Source organism: Numida meleagris, chromosome 23 (genome assembly GCF_002078875.1).
Source record: "Numida meleagris isolate 19003 breed g44 Domestic line chromosome 23, NumMel1.0, whole genome shotgun sequence".
NCBI classification, from domain to species: domain Eukaryota; kingdom Metazoa; phylum Chordata; class Aves; order Galliformes; family Numididae; genus Numida; species Numida meleagris.
Window position 1 is genome coordinate 3,842,400 of NC_034431.1, and position 17,588 is coordinate 3,859,987.

General features: G+C 49.7%; 1 protein-coding gene across 4 annotated transcripts in view; it reads right to left on the minus strand.

The window, feature by feature from the left end:
• Positions 1-17,588, minus strand: part of GRIK4 (glutamate ionotropic receptor kainate type subunit 4) — a 116,270-nt gene that overhangs the window by 87,750 nt on the left and 10,932 nt on the right. Inside the window, exons 1-4 of one of the 4 annotated variants that reach the window (XM_021375947.1) lie at positions 13,679-15,386; positions 11,823-11,946; positions 11,504-11,599; positions 3,217-3,348 (exon numbers count right to left, since the gene is read on the minus strand). In XM_021375947.1, the coding sequence (XP_021231622.1) occupies positions 3,217-3,298 (82 nt within the window). In that variant the 5' untranslated portion in view covers positions 3,299-3,348; positions 11,504-11,599; positions 11,823-11,946; positions 13,679-15,386. Of the gene's footprint in view, positions 1-3,216; positions 3,396-5,085; positions 11,474-11,503; positions 11,600-11,822; positions 11,947-13,678; positions 15,387-17,588 lie in introns of those variants that run through there. The other 3 variants (XM_021375946.1, XR_002432630.1, XM_021375948.1) reach the window with 3 other exon arrangements.

Here is a 17,588-nt window from a genome sequence, read left to right on the forward strand (position 1 = left end):
GATGCAAGGACACACCAACAATGCCCTGCTACACGGGGCCGCGCAGGGCAGGAGGAAGCAAAGGGAGGGCTGCTTGCTGGATGCGTGGTTCCAGGCTGCCTCTTCCCACCTACTCCAGCCCTCATAGCTGCATGGCAGCGTCTTCCCATGCTCCAGGGGATCCCAAGAACATTTCCTTGACATCACAATTCTTGACATTGCAGTTCCAGGAGCAGAGCAGGTGTAGATTCACAGCTTTTCCAGATTTTGGGAACCCTGCCTAGAAGCAAGAACCAGTGTCCCAGACTGGCTCTTCTGCTCACACCCCGCTGTCAGTTTGGGTTCTTGGAGCCTGCCTCTCCAGAGGGTCATTGGGCATGGAGTTTCACCAAGTGAAAAACCCTGCACCCTGTGCCTGCCATCCTCCCTGCCGACCTCTGGGGCAGACAGGAGAGAGCTGAGATCCCTCTGTGCTTTGGGTGGAGGTGAGCACAAGGTGACAGTCAGGTGAGCACCAGTTGTGGTGGAACATCTCACCTGGGTGTGACCCTGGCTGTGTGCTCCAGGTGAAGCAGGAGGTCAGATGAGGGGATCCCAAGTGGTCCCTTATGGCCTCAGCCATTCTGCCACTCTATGACATGGATTGGCTTTGTCTGCGGAGATGAAACCTCACAGAGACAGACCAGGAGAGCTGACTGGTAAACAAAAGGCTCTCAGAAAAGAGAAGCTGTCTTGCGCGGAGCACTCAGGTGCTTGTTTTCCCCCACAAAGGTCTCCTACACAACATGCACTAGGAGGCTTTCTCCAGGATGGGAGCAGAAGGGAATGCAGAGTTCAAGTCTAAAGAAAAAGGCTGAATATATGTGAAGCAGTGCATTTCCTGTGTATCAAGAAGAGAAAGCAAACAGCCATATCTCCAAGCATAGAGCAGGCTACAGACTGGTCCTGTGCATATCATGCAAAGAAGGTCACCCCATGGGCCATACTCTGCATTTCACACCGACGATACCTCTAAAGCTCCCTATGATGCAACACACACACTGACCCCAGCACGTTCCCCTGGCCCATTACCAGATGGCTTTCAGGGTTATTTTAAAAGTCAGCTTGCATTTTCTTCAAATATTCCAACATTCTGCTTTCCTTCGCTATGGAGCGCCGATTGATGTTGCCAGATGCTGTATCACCATGCCTTGCCCACAGCATGCTTTGGGGAATGGTTTCAGGGCTGCCAGTCATATTTTTCTTTCCTTTTATTTTGTGTTTTTGGCTTTTTTTGTGGGTGTTTTTTTTTTTTTTTTCAATAAAACTGCATCTTAAAAACAAAACAGAAACAAAACCCCAACCCCTCCTCAGCTCTTCACCCATCCGCCTCTGACTGTTTTCAGAGGAGCTGCTGCAGACCCATGGCTGTGGGAACTGGCTGAGTCCTGAACCCCTTGAGTCCTTCAGACCCAGCTCAAGGCTGTGGGTGTCCCACCCCCAGCATGGGGGCACGTGGGGACATGAGCTCAGGCTGCCTGCTCACATGTAGCACCACCTGGCACAGAATCTGTGACCTCTGGTGCTCATTAGAAGGGTTGGGGATGTTCCTTCTCACTCCCACAACAACACTACTCCTGAAATCTCAACCCCTGCGCTCCCTTTGCATCATCCTAATGCAAATTTCTCAGTCCTCTGAGCATTCTGCAGGCAAATTTGCACTTCCTTGCCCTGTGCAGGCGAGCAAATACAGTATTTCTATCCTGAAATAGATAGCAGTGATATAAATTTTAAGAGCAACTATTTCTGGAGCAGCTCCGTTGTTTTTACAAAGTCAAAAGCACTGAGTTCCTAAATGCATGGCAATTTTAGAACTGGAGATCCAAGGGAGCATGACTGCAGTGCGAGGTCTGCCAGTGGAGCAGCCCCTGGGATGGAGCCCAGCCTTGCAGAGCAGTGCTGCAGCCCAGGGCACGTGATGCTAAGGATTCTCCCATGAACCAGCACCTGCTGCTCACACCCTGTACCTCTGCTAAGTTCTGAGACATGTAGTTATGTGCTGATATCGGGCAGCACAACTTGGCAATGTGAACTGTACTGGAGAATAATTGATGTTAAGGATGTGACTTAAGACCCCACTGGAGCATCAAGATTTCCTTTAGCAAGTCATGGAAACCAGCGTGGAAGACAAAACCAGTCATGGCAGGCAGATTCCCATCCACCAGGCAGATTCCCCTCCCCAGTCCCAGCTCTCCAAAACACCTTCCCTTTCCCTTCCAGTGCAAGAGAGCAGCCACGTCAGCTCCTCACCATCTGCAGCCCTGGTGCCATTAAAGAGCTCACACCTTCAATATCCCAGCCATCCTCATCCTTCAGTATCCTCATAACATCCTGTTCATCCCCATCCTTCAATACAATATCCATCCATCCTCATCCTTCCATATCCTCATAACACACTGCCCATCCCCACTCCAGGCCCAGGAGAAGGACCTCCCACCAATGTGAGATGTAGCACCAGTGCTCCCCAAGCACCATGGAGGCAGGACCTGTCTAACAGCCCAGCTGCATTTCTGAGCCACTCAGCTCTGCTAGCAAAGGGGAGAAGTACTTTTACTTCAAGCATCACCTGTGAAAGTTGCAAATACAGGCAAGAGGAGATCAGCTTATCCGCAACAAATAGTTAAAAGAACAGCTGGGAGCTCCAGAGAACAGCCAGGAGAGGCAGCTCCTTCTCAGCAGCGGTGCTGCAAAGCAACTTCCATTACAAGGTTTCTGGATGCATTTCTTTTCCCTAATCCATGCAGGCAGAAACGGAGATGACAGTGCCTCTTCCTAAGCACTTTTTAATAAAGCCCAGAGGAAAAGCAATGCCTGGGACTCAGTTACAAATGGAGCAGCTTTGAGTTATTAATGTTCTTGTGGGATGCTCGGTTTGGGCTCAAACACTCCTCTCTCATCAACGTGGGGACAAATACATTTGCAACGGAAAATCACTTCTTTCTTTGCAGAGCTCAGGGGGGTGACGTGGGGCGGGGGGAGCTCCATCCCTCACTGCCTCCTCCAGCAGCAGCGTTCACTTCCCATTTACACAGAAAGAGGTTCCCATCAGGAAGCATTACCGCCGTAAAAATCAATGCAAAGGCGCGTAACGCTCACCGAAAAGAAAAACCCAACACATTTCATTTGCAAAGCGACAAGAGCACAAGTACGAGGCCACAGCTCTGGGCCCACACTGGGAACCCAACGAGTGGTACTCACCGATGCGCAAGGCGTGCGGGCTGGCGGCCGTCCTCATCAGCCACAGCAGAAGGAGCACCAGAGGCGCCCATACACGGGGCATCTTCCATAAATCCTCATGGAGCCCAACGGTGGTCTGGGCATGACATCACTCTGCGGGGAAAGCACAGCACCGTGAGCACCGCAGTGTTGGACCCGCGACAAGGACCCATTGACCAGAGGGGAGAAGGGAGCAATTCACAGACCACAAATTGTTCGGGAACTGGAGTCAAACTCAGGGATCAGCTTCTGGCAAAATATGGGAGAGAAACTCAAGGAAAAGTCCAAATATTTCATCTTGGCATGGTAGCGTTTCCACAAAAACAAATGGAAATCAACATTGAGTCACATCTTATTTCATTCCTCTTTTTTTTTTTTTCCTTTTAAATTTAAAGCATCTTGCAGCTTACTGGGTTTAGGATAGGAACAAACACACTCACAGCTAAACACGAGTTAAGGGATGGGAGTCAGAGACCGACCCGGACAGGAGCTCCTCACACTGCTGCAGCCCCATCTCCCTCCCCCTTTCCTTCCCAACAGGAGAAGACCAAGAGGGTCCATTCCCCCATCCTCCTGCCAGGCAGTCCCATGCCCAGCACAGAGCTCTCACGTTCAAAATCCCAGTACAGTCAGAACAAAGAGGGGCACATGAAGAACCCACAAAGCCCTCACTAGTGCAGGTAACGGCACATTGTTCCACACAGATCCCCGCAGTGCAGTTAAACATGTTGTTAACAAACACCATTTCCAGTAGTTAGACCAAGATTTTGCTTTATGAAAGACATTCTTGTCCCTCATGTTGATGAAATTATCTCTGCAGGCAGTAATATCCTTAAATGCTGACTCTGAGCATTTCCTGTTGCCTTCTCTCTCCTCCAGCTTTCTGGCAAGCACTCCCACACTCTTCCATTTGCCAAACATGGGCCTGCAGAGATGGGGCAAGGCAGGGGCTGAGCCCACACTCACTCTCCCTCCTACACCACATTGCTATAGGAAATCCAAGCTCCTGTGCTCTCACATTTAAGAAAATCAGGGACCCCATGCTCAGGTGTTAGCCAGGTATGCCGAGCACACCCTGGTTTCCTGCTCAGCACGTGTTAAAGCAGCAGGAGCTGCTCAATCCCACCTGGAAGTCATTACCCACCCCTGCAAAGGGCAATGGCAATTTTCTCTTTTCAGTGGGAGTCACAGAGCAATGCTTACCGGGGAAAAGCCCAAAAAGGTGAAGCGTGTGGTAAATTGGTTGCTCGGAAGCATTGGCAGCTGCAGAGGCAGACTGTGGAGTAACATATCATTTGAGCACTTCGAAGCAGCTATTGCAGAACTTCCCAAGCTATTGACAAAGCAGCAGGAGAGAGTTGGATTTACCCACCTGCAAACATGCTGCTGGGGCTGTGTGGGGCACAAAGCTCCCAAAACCCCAAGGTGCTGAGCTGCCCCAAAATGCATGGGTGAGTATTATATCTGCCTCTTCAGGGTAGCAGCAGGGAAAGGCAGAGGGAAAACCTGGTGGTGTGCACCCTGCATGCTGATCCCAATGCAGCATAGACAGGACAAAGACCCAGGACAGAGTGCTGCTTCTGTTTGCAGCCCGGTGTGGAAAGAGGTGTGGTTTGCAGGCATGCAGCTGCCTTTGCATCACCAGCATGGAGTTAATAGCAAAGGCAAATAACAAACATGGGGCACCTGCTGTGCCCCACTCCGTGAGCAGCGGGGCTGTAATTACCTGGAACATGGAGCACAGAGGGGGGCTGCCTTCACCTCAACATTACCCACTGCTCAGAACAGCTTCCCAGCGCTCGGGTTTGTGAGCACTAACCCAAGGGACAGCTGTCAGCAATAGGAACACACCTCGGGTTCAGCAAACAGCAGTGCTGCACAGCCTTCCACCGCCCTTCCAGGGACCATCTGGTGATGGAGGTGCTCGCAGGACAGCGCTCCAGCAGTGTGCCTGAGCTGCCGAGCAGCGGGGACAAAGAGTGGAACACAAGGATGAGAAAAGATGAGAGGGAGCAGATGCTTCTCTCTAGCATAGCACCAGGGCTTCCATTCTCAAAGCATTGCAGTCCTCTGCGCTCTCTTCATCCCCCCCACTGCCCCCAGGATCCTCCCGATCTCTGAATTGGAGGATGGAAGGATTGTGGCAGCAAAGCGGTGGGAGCTGCGGGGACGCAGCGTCACAGTTCAGCACCACACCTGTAGGACAGCTCCGGGTGGGCATGCTCTGCACAATGCCAGTCTGCCTTTTTTTTTTCCCATTAAGACTCTCTTCACGTTTAGCCTTGAAAATTCAGAAGAGCAAAATAAATCAAGGCTAGATGAACAGTTGTGAGCTCTCTCAGGAGATAAAAAATCTCTAAATACCAAGCAGAATTAAGGACAATTTCCCTCTCAGAGGAAGCAATGCGTTCCTGAAGCTGCTTATACATTTTTAACGACCAAGCGACAATACTCCTCTCTGTCGCTATTGCCACATCTTCCTGATACTTCGAGCTTTCCACAGAAGATTTCTTGGCACAGCAAAGAGCCAAAAGGGAGAATAAAATGCTAAATCACAGAATAAATCCCTCTTGCAGCTGCCACAGCAATAGTGAAGCCATACCCGACCACAGCCACGTCCCTCCAGAGCTGTCCTGCCAGTGGTGCTCAGGAGACACAGCTGCACTGCTCAGCACTGCCAATCCTGCTCTTTCGCTGCAAGTGCGGTGCTCATGCCACGTCTGCCCCAGTAAGCACCTCGCTTTCCAAACCTACAGTCCCGATGCAACCTCCTTTTGCTTTTACAGAAGCAGATTTCCACCCAAAATGCTACTTTGGAGGTGGCTTTGGCGTTGACGGATCTCTCTGCATCCCTCGATGGATGGTGAGAAAATGCAGCTCGAGCAAAGCTGGAGCCGTCCTCGCAGCTGAGACAACACATTTAACAGCTGCAGAGCAGTGAGGAACGCTGAAAAACTGTCGGGAAGTATCAACAAATGGCTTCACAGAGCCTCCCCCATTCTTTCAGCAGGCAAAGAGAGCTGCTGCCTTTTGCAAAGCTTTGTCTGTGGAGAGGCTCACATGTAAACGGAGCTGACGAGAAGGAAAGAGGCTGAAAAGCACTGCAACAGGTGACTGTGGGCCAGAGGGTGTGCTGTGTGTCCCATGGGGGGAAGGGCACCACACGTCTGCCCCAGGGACGCAGAAATGCAAGTTCAGTTAAACTGAAAGATCGCCCCATGCAAAGACACGAACAGTATGTTGTCTGCTAGCAATTAAATGCCCTGGGGTCTCACACCATGACATCTGCTCTGCCCACTTCAGGCACTCCTAATGGGCCCTGGGCTGCTATCACGTAGGAACCGTTTTGACAAAGGGGGAAGGGGTCAGCTGTGGGTGGAGGAACTGCAGATTTCCTCCCAGCGAGGCCAGCAGCTGCCATCAGCAGGGCTGCCCGCACCTAGCTCCTGGCATGAGAGAGTCAGTGGGGCTGGAAAGACCAATAGGATCCGCGAGTCCAACCATCAACCCATGCCTGTGACCACTGAAGGAGCTGTCCCCATGTGGCTCCTGGGATGGAAGGAGGTGTCCCCATGTGGCTTCCGCTCAGAAAACCATCTCTCCATTCTCCTTCAAGCCAGCGGTTGTTCCACTTCTGCTGCACTTTTGTGCCGCTGTTCTGTTTTGCTGAGCGCGTACACTTCTGGGAAGCTGCTCCCAGAGGTGTGTTCACAGCCATCGAACCTTCTTGAAGACATGGGCTTGAAAACCACCAACTTTCCCTTTGAAGGCATTTGGTGTTCCCCTGCCCCAGAGAATGGTTATTTCCCCACAAAATGCCCTTATGCCGCGATGCAAACACTTTGCCTCTCTAAAGAGCAGAATCCCACTGTGCTCCAGAGCCTGTAGTGCAGAAGAATCACTCCCAGTACATCCCCATACACACAAGGGAAGTCCTAAAACATGAACCAGTGGGAGAAAAAGCCCCTAAAAGCATCAGCCCAATCTCGGGGTTGCAAGGAAGAAGCAGGCCTGTTTGTTTCACACACATCTGTGCCATTCAAGATGGGAAAGAAGGGAAAACAAAGAAGTCACCACCACCTCAACCTGTGCAAAGTGCTTTATGGCCAAAGAGCAGTTCCGCTCCTCTTACAGCCACTGAACCTAAAGGGAATATAGTTCAAATAGGTTCATCTGCCATCCATCACCCAGAGAACACTGAGAGCCATTCCGACCCCAAAAGCCCCAGTCAGAGGCTGGGAGGGGACATGTGGAAGCAGCTGAGGTTGGGAGGTGTGGTTGGTGTGTATGCTACAATGCAGTGAAGATTTGGGGGGGGTGTGCAGGGACAACACAGCATATGGCTCCGAGGGAGGTGGAAATGGGGACGGCTGAGCTGAGAATGTGCACATGGAAACAGTAGGGTGGGACAAGCTGGGAGCAGAGGAGGAATGCAGAGCACAGAGTACAGAACTGCACAGCTACAGGTGTGTGGGGAAACCATTTCGACACTTCCCCTCCGTGCTGTAACAAGGCCAAACCCCAGAGAGCAGGGGGTTCCCCACATACTTTTGCTTTGCTTCCATTAGAGCCATACCACTCTCAAATCCTGCACAGCTTTAGGCTTCACATACGGTGCTGTCCAAGTTATGAACCACCTCTCCTGTTTGCAGAGGGCCATCAGCCCTCCCCTCAGCAGAGAACTAACACAGACTGAGCCAACCCTGCAGGAGACCAAAGCTCTCCATGGGCAACTGCCCCACAGATGCACATGCAGCGTCCCCACTTACACCCCACAGATTCAAGTGTGGCTGCTCTATCTTGGAGGTGGCCGCGTTTGGATCTATGGGGCGGCCACACATGGATCTGTGTGGGGCAGATGGGCTGACAGTTGGACTTGATGATCTTAGAGGTGTTCTCCACCCTCAATGATTCAATGGTTCCGTCGTTCTCATTGCAAAAATTCCCTTTGTGTCTGCAGTGTGGTATAAGCAGAGGAATGACACACACCTGTGGGTTTTGTCCTTGGGTTCAATGGGCAGGAAACACAGACCACGACCACATTGGTTCAACAAAGCATCACGCAGTTCCCAAGCTCCCAGGGTGCCAGAGGGGAGATGAGCCTTCTGGCTGCAAAATCCCATGGACCCAAACCCATCACAGCCTTCCACCAATGCCCAGCCCCTCTTCCTTAAGCTGACAGCAGCTTTTCAGCCTGAGAACAGCTCAAAGCACTTATAAGAAGAGATTTTTATGAGCACTCCCCAATCCTTCCCAGCTTCTTTTCTTCGATGCGTTGAAATAATTAAAGTCTTCCATCAAATTACGCTGAAGATCTCTATGAAAAGCCTTTAATTTCCATTCGCTTAATGTAACTCCATCCGCCAGATGAACTCTGTGGGGGGCTTTTTTGTTTGGAATTTTTCTTTTTTCATCTCTTTCTCTTTTTCTTTTTTCATGCTGGGAAATGTTAATTTGATTTCCCCCCAGCTGGAATTCAGGGCTGCGCAGGGTGCTGTCAGCCCAACACACTATGGGGTGATCTCCAGCTCTCTTTAACTTCAGTGGGTGCATTTAATCAGCTCCTGGGGGATGGAAGTAACCTCTGTGCAGGGCTGCAACAGGAGCAAAGCTCCAAGTTCACAAGTAACATGAATGCCAGCATTGCCCTGACCCTACAAGAGGAGACATCTACACGTGGTGCCGCTTAGAGGAAAAGGGAAGGGTTCAAGTTTTATCTAAATGGGGGAGATTGCCAAGCTGACCTCATGCTCATGGACTGCAGGGATTTCCAGCTGATAGAAACGGATCTTTCCACCCCAGAGACTTTTTCAGCTGATAAACTCCTTAAAGAAGGAGTTCCCCAACAGAGAGCCACTATCCACCTCCAGGTTACCACCAGCGCTTGAGCAAACCACCACCTGATGCCCATAAGAGCTGCAGCGGTCACACCTGAACTGCTACACGGAAACACAAACATGAGGGATGAAGGAACCAAGCCTACAAGTGAACTAAACCACATCTCCATTCCCCTGTTGTTATTCCCATAGCAGTTTCACTGCTTTGAAGCTCATTTGTCTCTACACAAAGGAAGAGCCACCTCAGGCCATCCACGTACTGCACGTCAGCGTCTCAGGAGGGTGAGTTCACCACTGCTGAACGCCTACACCTGGTGGGTTTTCCCAGTGTTGGAGGCTTTCTGCAGGTGCCGGTGCTGATGCAGCCCTATACACTGGGTACCTGGACCAGCACACGCACCCAGCAGCCCCATAGGAGTGTTGCTATACCCAGGGGTTCCACTGAAACAGCAATGTTGCCATACAAACCAGAGCAGCTGAAGCTTGATTTGGACCAAGCAAGACAAGAGGCTGCTCAGTGCCCTGGCAGAGGGACAGACATGTTGCAGGAGCAGCCAAGTGTCTCATTGACAGAATTCAGCCCTTACACATGGTGTGACCACACTAATCTGAGGATTACGTCCCTATGGGCTGATAAGCACAGGGATGGCTCTGTGCCTGCAGCCCCTTCCTCATGGAGCTCAGGGCCAGATACCGCACGGGGACACGATGCTGTGGAGAGCACAGGGCTATGTCCTCATGCAGCCATGAGGTCCGCTCCTTTCCAGGGACTGAGCGAGCTGCAGGAGCTCTCATGTCCCAGAAAAAGCCCTGGCAAATTTATGGCACCTCTGCTGATGCTTTGTGAGCAATTTACAGGAGTAAAAGCACGGGCACGTGGCGCTCACAGCAGATGCTCAGCAGAAGGGTGAGACTGTTTATAATCTCCTGTTTGATTTTGTCGTCGTAAGAACAGAGCAGATGCTGAGAGATTGGGTTAGGAATGCTCTATGGGGTCTCACTGAAGCTAATGGTAAGTAAGTACACATGAGTGAGAGGTGTGAGCTTCTGACCTGGGCTGGACTTAGAAATCAAACTCCCAGCAAAGGCCCAGGGCTGGGAAAGGCAATGGCACAGTGAGGCAAAGCGTGACACCAGGAGTTTCATCCCCAGTTCTGCTTCTTGAATCAACTTTTTTTTCTCTTAACAAATTCATTTCACCACCTGGACTCAGTGAGAATAACACTGCAGATCTCTCCAGTGAAGGGCTTTGAGGTCTCATGACAAAGAGCGCTCTGCAGGACTCATCCATCATCATTAGCTCCAGCCAGGAACAACCCAGAGGCTGGAAAATGCGAGCAGCGTTTCTCCAGCTGCATTTGGAACACGTTCCCTCCCTCAAATCACACTAAACCCGTGCCCTGAGCCTAACGTCTAGTACAATGAGGAAATAACTTGTTTTCACAGAATTTCACTGCAGCTCAGCCATTCCCAATTCCCTCCACAGTGGAAGACGCGTAAAGCTCCAAACCAGTACCACCTAAAGTTCTCTGCAAACAGAGCCCAAATGGATGACGCAAGGCTCTATGAGATGCTCCCCCACACAGCAACACAAAGCAGTCAAGAGATTTACCAGTTCAAGCAATGTTCACAACTCTCTGCTAACGACTGAGGCCATGCAGCGCAGTGCTGGTATCACCGGGTCGTGCTCTGCCCCCGATCAGCACTACGGACAGCGCAGGAGCAGAGGTAATTAACGGCGCGGTAACTAATCTGTTGGTCAACTGCTGTATCTACAATTCATTTCTGCCCTGTGCAAACAGAGTGCTCGGTGAGTGGATTTGCTGGGGTTAGGAGAAGAGGCTGAGCAGCCATCTCTGTACACTCACATTCCAATAAACCTGACATCAAGCTGTGATCACCGGATGGCACAGCAACATCCCAGTTTTCTTCTTCCCACCGAAACGAACCAAACCAAACACTGCAGACACGATGTCACAGAATGCAGCTGGCAAGCTTCTTTCAGGCTTTGCCCTCCCTGCGTCAGGACTCTGCGGGAGCCCAGCAGACCTAAGAATTAGGATGGCGCTTTCATAGCATTCAGACGTGATTTGGGTTCGGGAGCAACCAACGCAGGGTTGAGAAGTACAGAGAGGACAGAGTCTCACCCACGTCCTCTAGCTGTCCCAGAAAAACGTGGCCCAGATTTCCACATGCTCAAGGAAGGAAGAGGCCCAAGTTTTACGGCTTCCTTCCCATTTTAGGCTCTGCATGGGACTGGGAGAGACTAAATCAGAGCTCAGTAGTCTGCAGGGGAATCCGCTTCCCAGGAAATGAGCCGCTAAAAATAACAGATGCTTCCCCAAGGGCTCCTATCTCAGTTTGGTAGACCCAAGGGGCAGACGTTCTTAGACTCACAGCCAGGGAAATTTTGGTAATGCCTCCGAAATTACCTTGCAGTTTTCAGGGTTCACCCATCAGCAATGTCTGACACAGCAATGGAGATGAAGACTGCGTGGGTGGGTGCACACTGGTGCCTGCTAGTGAGGCTGTAAAAGATAACACACACAGCGTGGTAGTTTGGTCTACTGAATCGGGACTCCAGAAATCCACTTTTAGCTCTGCAACTGCCCTGTTCTCTATCTTTAAATAACTCAGTGCCTCTTCTTCCCACCATTTCCCATCTATAAAATGGGTCTTCTTGCCTTGGGACTGCATGGATCTACCCAAATGAGCTACAGCAACACTTCCTCTGTCACACCATATGCTTACCTAGAAGTCCCAACATTGATTCAAAGGTGGATCGCAATGACTCTGCATAGAGGGGAGATGCCTTCAACTCTTTCTCAGAGTGCACAGAAACATATGCACATGCTGACAAGGTCGCACTCCCTTCCTAAGGAGGTTTGGGAGTTAAGATGAGAAACACCAAAGAAAAATGAAATCTCATAACAAAAAAAACCAACAAGCTTCCCATATATACACACTCAGAGCTCAGCATTCAGGTGGAAAACCCATCCATTTGGGGAACATATGCATGTAGAAGCTTGATTCGACTAGATGCGAGGCACCTGGCCCTGCTCCAGCACAACCTCCAGACACGTGCTTACACTGCAGCTCACTTCAGTGCCTGGCTTTGGGGCTCAGATAACACTCATATGGGAAGGAGGAAGGCACCCAAGCATTTGGCTGAGTGGGCATCACAGGGTTTGACACCAAGCCCCAACGCTGGATCAACCTCAGCCTTTGTAGCACACAGACAGAAGACCTGAGAGCAGTCTGAAACTGTTCTCAGAGAGTTACTGGTCTCCGGAGACTGAAGTCAGATGCTATCATCCTCTCTGTCCACCTCCATCTCTGTTACCATTTTATCGTGAACATTTGTGATCTAATTTCTGCCTCCCCCAAGCTCTTTTCTTTTCCAGCCCCACTAAAACCTGGAAGGTTTTAAAATCCTTGCGTGCCTTGATGAGAGAAGGGTAGAAACAGCTCCTTTGGGGACAATGGATTACATTCTCCTGCAGCGTGCCTACAAAGTCAAAACCAGATTCTTCCTTTATACAAGAACACATTCAAAGCCCATTGATTTAAGCCTTCTTCATGATCTTAAGAGTCTCTGAGACTGAACTTTTTGGATCAAGGTTTCTAATTTGACATTCAGGTTTGTGCCCCTGCTCAGTCATCCAGCCCAGTGCTGCTCCCCACATATGGAGCCTGACTTCTTGACAAAAACACATCCCAGAACAACCCTGTCCCCCCAAATTTGCACCTTTGCTTCCCCCACCACCACTGTATTCAGCATTTCACCAGTGGGCACAGGGGTGATTCCTTGCAGCAGGTGGTATGGCTGGGAGCATTATGGAGGTTGGATTCCCTCCCTGAGAGCGGTCACAGACCATTACTAAGCTGAACCTGGGGACTCCTTATCACCTGAGTTATTGCCCGGGAAGCAGCTCTTGCTGTCTGCTATAGAAGATGAGGACTTGTGCTTATGGCTTGTGACAGTTTGGAGGTACGGAAACTTCCACACACCAAGAGCTATAAGTGCTCTGTTATGGCTCCTGCCTGACCATTCCAGCCCACTTCAATTGCTGAGGCTGTCATCGGATCATCCCACCTGATCCCATCAAGATCGTTGAGCAAAGCCATCCACTAGAAAGCGTCATCCCCACTGGCTTTGTTGAGCTGGCAAGCAGGCCAGCACAGTGCAGACAACTTCCATAGCAGAGAAGGATGGCCACCCACTGTGCCAAAGCCAATGAAAGAGTAAATTTCCAACCACAAGTGGCTGGAGGTACAGGACTGTACCTCTCCCTCCTCTTGAAGGCTGTCCTCATAGAAAATTAACTATTCATTAACTTCCAAGATACAGATGGTACCCACACCTTGGCAGCTCCCAGATTTTCCTGCATTATCTTATTCCAGTCTATTGTAACCCAGCTCCAGCCAGTTACCCTCATACACACTCCCAGAAGCATCAAATTTTGTTCAGGCCAACCAAGGACCATTCAAGGCCAACCAAGCATGCCACTGTGAAAACATAACTCTCCCTCTCACATGTGTTCCCTGCTCCCTGATAGTCCCAATTCAAGACAGATAAGCAAAGACGCAGCTCCACGATCCACAACCTTAGTATCCGAGCACAAGAGCAGCGGTGAGCAGACAGATGGATACTCAACAGCGAGCAGAAGGCAGCAGTGAGATCACCACGATGCCTGGGAGAAGCAATACCCCAGATTTACGTCCAGGTTCGAGCATCTGCTGGAGCAGAAGGTCAGAGGAGCAGCCCTGCTTGCCAGGAAGAAGAGCAGTAAATTCTGCCTCCTACCACAGCTGGCCTGGAAATTACAGAAGGATAAAATTGTTGTTACACCATCCTGAAGGATGACATGGTTTTCCCAGAATGTTCTCGCTACCATCGCTCTAAATTTCAGACCCCAAATGGGACTAGTGAAATCCATAGCTGTATCTTCTGGGCTATGTTACTAAAAGAAGATAAATTGGACCCAAACAGGGAAGTAATTTAAGACAAAACCAAGCCACAACAAGTTAGATCGATCACGGACACAGGCACAGGATATTCCTTCTAAGGTGGAGAGACAGAGCCAAGGAGAGCAGGTTGAAATCAGGTGGCCAGCTTGAAGCTTAATGTGAGCCCACTCAAATTCGAGGGAGAGGGAGATAGTTTCATGCAAACACAACTGAGAGAAAAATAGAGTTAGGGGTTTGCCAAAGGAGAAAAAAAATATTGTCAATATTTTTTATTGTCAAAAAAAGGATTTTAATGTGTTTTGATTAATAAAGCGCATTTCCATTCATCAATATTTACAAAGTCTATAAATACTGAGCTTGCCAAGTCTTAATTACTATGGGTTGCTTCTTCTTCCCCCTCCCCTTCCAAAAAAAGCATCAGAATTGGGGCTCTTTATCACTACACCAGCGGGAATGGCAATGCCCGGTGCTGCTAATAAGAGGCTGCCTCCAGCCTGCAGGAGCTCAGCCCTTCCCACGGGGCCTTTCCACCCATTCTCACGCTCCAATTTTCATTCATCAAAAAATAATAATAATCAAACCTTTTCAAACATGCAGAGTGGATTGATACCCACATGCTTTCCCCCTCTTTTAATGATTCTGCCAAAGGAGAAAAATAATTCAGATGTGGCCAAGAACGACATTTAAAAGTGTTTGTTGGTTTATAGCCATTCACTGCACTTAATTATAGACGTGTTGTAACTTGCGTGGTCTCCTTCCTTTTCTGAGCTGAGTTACAGAACCAGCCACAACCACACACTTCCACCTCCGACAACAGCATTACAGCAGATCTTGCTAAGCAGTCATCTCCCAGAGCTTCTTGCCATGAGCAACGCAACCACACAGATGCTCATTGCCTCCCGTGGTCCTCAGGAAGCCCAGGAGACCTCAGGAAGAGGCAAACACCTGCTGATGGGCAGTGAGCCATCCCCACGCTCACAGGGCACCCTCAGGTTACAACATCTCTGGCCCTGTAGGTTTATGAGTGGCTCAATGGATGCCAAGATTCCGTGCGAGCGCAGCTGGGCGCTCAACTAGATGCACGTATGATAACAAAGAACCACTCGCCTTCCCATCACAAATGGCCCAATGGCACGCACAGGACGGCACAGGGCAAAGGAAGAAAAAAGCCTTTCCTGGGCTCTACCAGGTCACCTTCCATCAGCCTTCTCTCCAGTAACAGATCATTTCCCACCAACACAGCGAGATGACAGCTTCATGCTCAGGAACCCATCCCATCACCACCCTTTCACATCATCCCCCAGCTCTTCCTTTCTCACATCTCCCATCTCTTCGCGCACTTTGCTTCAGCTCTCCAACCAAAAGGGGAAGGAAAAAAAAAAGGGGGGGGGGATTAAGACATAAAAGTTTATTGATTGATTTAAAATTATGCTTTGAAACAAAACCCTCTGGATTGGAAAGCTTGTATTTCAATGAGAAAAAGAGATGGTGGAAGTCAGGGAACGCACCGCGAAATAAACAGCCTCGTCTCAGAGCATATATTTCCTCTTCATTATGCCCCTGAGAAGGTGTTAATATACAGTCTACAATATATTAATCACCCCTCTAACTTCCAAATGCGAAATGCATCATTAACATTCATGTTGTTTTCAATTAGTTTGCTGTATGGGAAGGAGGGGAACAAAGACAGGTTCCTTCACTAAATTTTGTTCCATTTGCAAAGTGTGGGGATCATAAAAAGCAGCCTGAGCGAAACTCTTGTGCTCCCCCCGTCCACATGGGTCTGCTGACAGCACGATGCAGAGAGCCCTCTAATTGATGCAGCCATTAGGAAAAGCTGATGCCATGGATAATGTTTGCAGGAAACTGGGTAATTTAGAAGTCTAAGTTCCATTTTCAGGAGTGATTCAAGCACTCTGGGACAGATTTTAAAAGGATATCAGCCACCAAAATAGGCAGATAAACACCTAGTGGGATTTTTAAGATCCCCTGAACTAATAAAGGCCCCTGACTCCTATTGATACTTGCATTTAAAAAGAAGGGCATTGAAGCTATTTTGATCCAAGTCATAGATGTTCTCCGTATAGAGACAAGCTCTGGGGAAAGTCTGCTTGTTTATCACCCTCAAGAGCTCTTTGGGCATTGGCTGTGACATTTCGCATCCAGCCAAACCCTTCAGACTCTCCTGGCCATTCTGTCAAGGACTCCATTCAACAGCAAAGCTGGAGCAGTCCAACAGAGCTTGCAGAAGAATCACTTTAAGGCTGGATTCTCCTCCTGATCCCACTCCCAGCTCAGCAAGGACTCCCTTCTAGAACAACCAGCCACGGGCTTCCTGAACTCATCCCAACTCCAACTACAGCAAGTCTTACAAAAAAAGCGTCCAATTACAACACCAAGTTGCCACTCAAGGACAGCTGGCCACAAGCCTTAGGGGTGATACTGCAGTTTCTAACGACTCTCATTGTTCAAAAACGACTGTCTTATTTCTAGGCAGAGTTTCTTGAGTTTAGTTAGGTCAAAATGGTTCTAACTGTACTTTCTTAGACAAAGACTTGGAACAGCTTTGCCAGCAGGAAGAAAAAGCAGGATTTTGCAGTGAGAAATCAGACACTGTGAGCCCAGGAAGAAGCTTCACATCTGAGATCCCACCTGTAGAGGAAACACAGTTCAGCCTCTCCGTGCTGACTTTAAGGGGATGCCTCAGAAGGGAGGTGGGATGGGCACAAATTGAGGTTTGCATATCCACGTCCAACCCTCCCCAAAATATCATCCCCAGAGTTCTTCAGGAACAATGGAGATGTGGTACCTGGGGACAAGGTCAGTGGGCATGGTGGGGGTGGGCTGGGCTTGGGATCGTAGAGGTCTTCTCCGACCGTAATGATTCTATGATTCCACCTAGACCCCAAGCCAGCACGGTCATGCTCTGTCTCCACAGAGCCCCTCTGTACAAGCAGTCCCACAGACAGCCCATGGCTCAACAATGGAGGGCCAAAAGATGCACCCAAAGTGGAACAGCTGAAATGGGATTGCTCTCATGTTCCAGTTACAAGGATGCAGAACTGGGTCTGTTGTGCGCCCAGCTGCCATCCCCAACCAGCATGCAGAAGCAGGGTTCCTGGGTCCAGTGGTGACCCCATACAGGAGTCAACAGGATTCAGCTGCTGCTCCTCCACAGGAGAAGCAATAATCAAAAAGCTCCCACACAGATCAAGACAAAGACAAACGCTGAGCCCTTTCTAATTAACAGGAGTTACATGCATCTTCCTTTAACTGTGGCAGCAAATTCCACTTAATCCTCCTCATTATATCACGTGAGCCCTTAAACAAAACAGCCTTTTGTTTACAAGCGATGCTGCCAGCGAAAGCTGAGCCCAACACTCAGACCCAAACCACAATCCCTACTGCCCACCATCCTCGCTGGATGGACACAGCATCCCATGAGGATGAGCCAAGCCAAAAAAGTTCCTCCACGGCTGAGATATGAAACCACCCAGAGGAACAGGTTGCTATGGTTGCCAAGATTTAATCCAAATTGATACAGGT